The sequence below is a fragment of the Calidris pugnax genome, unplaced genomic scaffold (assembly GCF_001431845.1).
Source record: "Calidris pugnax isolate Ruff unplaced genomic scaffold, ASM143184v1 scaffold425, whole genome shotgun sequence".
NCBI lineage: Eukaryota > Metazoa > Chordata > Aves > Charadriiformes > Scolopacidae > Calidris > Calidris pugnax.
In genome coordinates this window covers 382,886-384,736 of record NW_015091137.1, presented here as the reverse complement: position 1 = coordinate 384,736, position 1,851 = coordinate 382,886, and the positions used below count along the sequence as shown (strand labels likewise).

General features: G+C 70.2%; 1 protein-coding gene across 1 annotated transcript in view; it reads left to right on the top strand.

The window, feature by feature from the left end:
* ARID3A (AT-rich interaction domain 3A) overlaps positions 1-1,851 on the top strand; it is a 37,492-nt gene extending 35,641 nt beyond the window's left edge. The window contains exons 7-11 of the mRNA XM_014958568.1: positions 45-228; positions 405-652; positions 894-1,190; positions 1,286-1,375; positions 1,489-1,851. Coding sequence (XP_014814054.1) covers positions 45-228; positions 405-652; positions 894-1,190; positions 1,286-1,375; positions 1,489-1,703 — 1,034 coding nt within the window. The 3' untranslated portion in view covers positions 1,704-1,851. The remainder of the gene's footprint in view (positions 1-44; positions 229-404; positions 653-893; positions 1,191-1,285; positions 1,376-1,488) is intronic.

Genomic DNA, 1,851 nt, shown 5'->3' with positions numbered 1-1,851 from the left:
GAAGCAGCAGCCACGACCCGCTCTCTCCTCCCCCCGCTCCCCAGGGACCCCCGTCAACCGGATCCCCATCATGGCCAAGCAGGTGCTGGACCTGTACATGCTGTACACGCTGGTGACGGAGAAGGGGGGCCTGGTGGAGGTGATCAACAAGAAGCTGTGGCGGGAGATCACCAAGGGGCTGAACCTGCCCACCTCCATCACCAGCGCTGCCTTCACCCTGCGCACCCAGTGAGCGGCGGGGGCTCGGCGGGGGGCTCGGGGGGCAGATCTGGCCATGGGGGATGCTGGGGGGGTCCCCGGTCTGGGGGTGGTGGAGAGGGACAGGGGTATGGAAGGAGGGGGCGGCACACGCGCAGGGGGTGCCTGGCCGCCATGTCACCCTCACCGTCCCCTTCCACCGGCAGGGACATGAAGTACCTGTACCCCTACGAATGTGAGAAGCGAGGGCTGAGCAACCCCAATGAGCTGCAGGCGGCCATCGACAGCAACCGGCGGGAGGGACGCCGGCAGGGCTTCGGCAGCTCCCTCTTCACCTACTCGCCCGGCGGCACCCATGGCCTCCTCTCCTCCCCCAAGCTGCCGGTGCCAGCACTGGGCCTCGCCTCCGCCACCAACGGCGGCTCCATCGCTCCCGTCCAGAAGATCAAGAAAGGTAATGGCCACCACGGAGTCCACCACGGAGCTGGGGGGGTCACACTCCCGTCCCCTCCCCGGGCTCTGGGCACTGGGACTGGTTTTGGGGACCCCTGACTCCGGTCGCCCAGCTCTGGCCCTTGGAGGAGCAGGAGATGCCGGGCAGCCCCCGAGGTGTGAAGAGTCTGGGGATACCCTGGGGTGGTGGCCACCATTGGTCCCTGTCCCCCATGCCCCTGACCACCTGCTCTGCCCCACAGAGGAGGACTCCCCCATCCCCATCTCCATGCCCAGCCGGCTCCCCGTCTCGCTGGCCGGCCACCCCGTGGTGGCGGCCCAGGCGGCCGCGGTGCAGGTGGCGGCGGCGGCTCAGGCTGCGGCGCTGGAGCAGCTGCGGGAGAAGCTGGAGTCGGGAGAGCCGCCGGAGAAGAAGATGGCGCTGGTGACGGACGAGCAGCAGCGGCTGATGCAGCGGGCGCTGCAGCAGAACCTCCTGGCCATGACGGCCCAGCTGCCCATGAGCATCCGCATCAACAGCCAGGGCACCCGCTCGCCAGGTCAGTGCCGGCCCCGGCCCCCCGCCCCGGCAAAGCCGCCGCCACTGCGGCCCCCGGTCCCGATCCCAGCACGTAACCCATCTCTCCCCTGGCAGAGAACCGCCAGGACTCGGCCGCCGGCCTGAGCAGCAACGGCACCAACAGCATCAGCATGTCGGTTGAGATCAACGGTATCGTCTACACAGGTGAGGGACGGGCACCGCTGGCGGCGACTCCATTTTCGGGGTGCGCGTGGGCGGCGATGGAATGGCCGTGCTGCCCCCCCCCGGCTCAACCCCCCACCCCGCTCTCTCCCCAGGTGTGCTGTTCGCCCAGACCCCAGGCCCTTCCTCCTCCTCTTCCTCCTCCTCCTCCTCGCTCCCCTCCTCTGCCTACACCAAAGGCAATGGTGGCAGCGGCGGCAGCCGGAGCAGCAGCGGCGGCGGTGTGGGGAGTGGCGGCAGCGCCCCCCCCGCGGCACCGGCCGGGCTGGCCGTGCCCCCCACCTCTACCTCCAACAACGCTTCGCCTTAATGCCCCCGGCCCCCCAGCCCCTGCCCAGCGCCAGCAGCACCTCACCCGGCAGCGGTTGTGGCATGGGGCTGGGGTCTCACCGGGGTCCCACCAGGGTCCTGCCGGGCTCTGGCCGGGGTCTCACCAGAGTCTCAGGGGGGTCCCACCA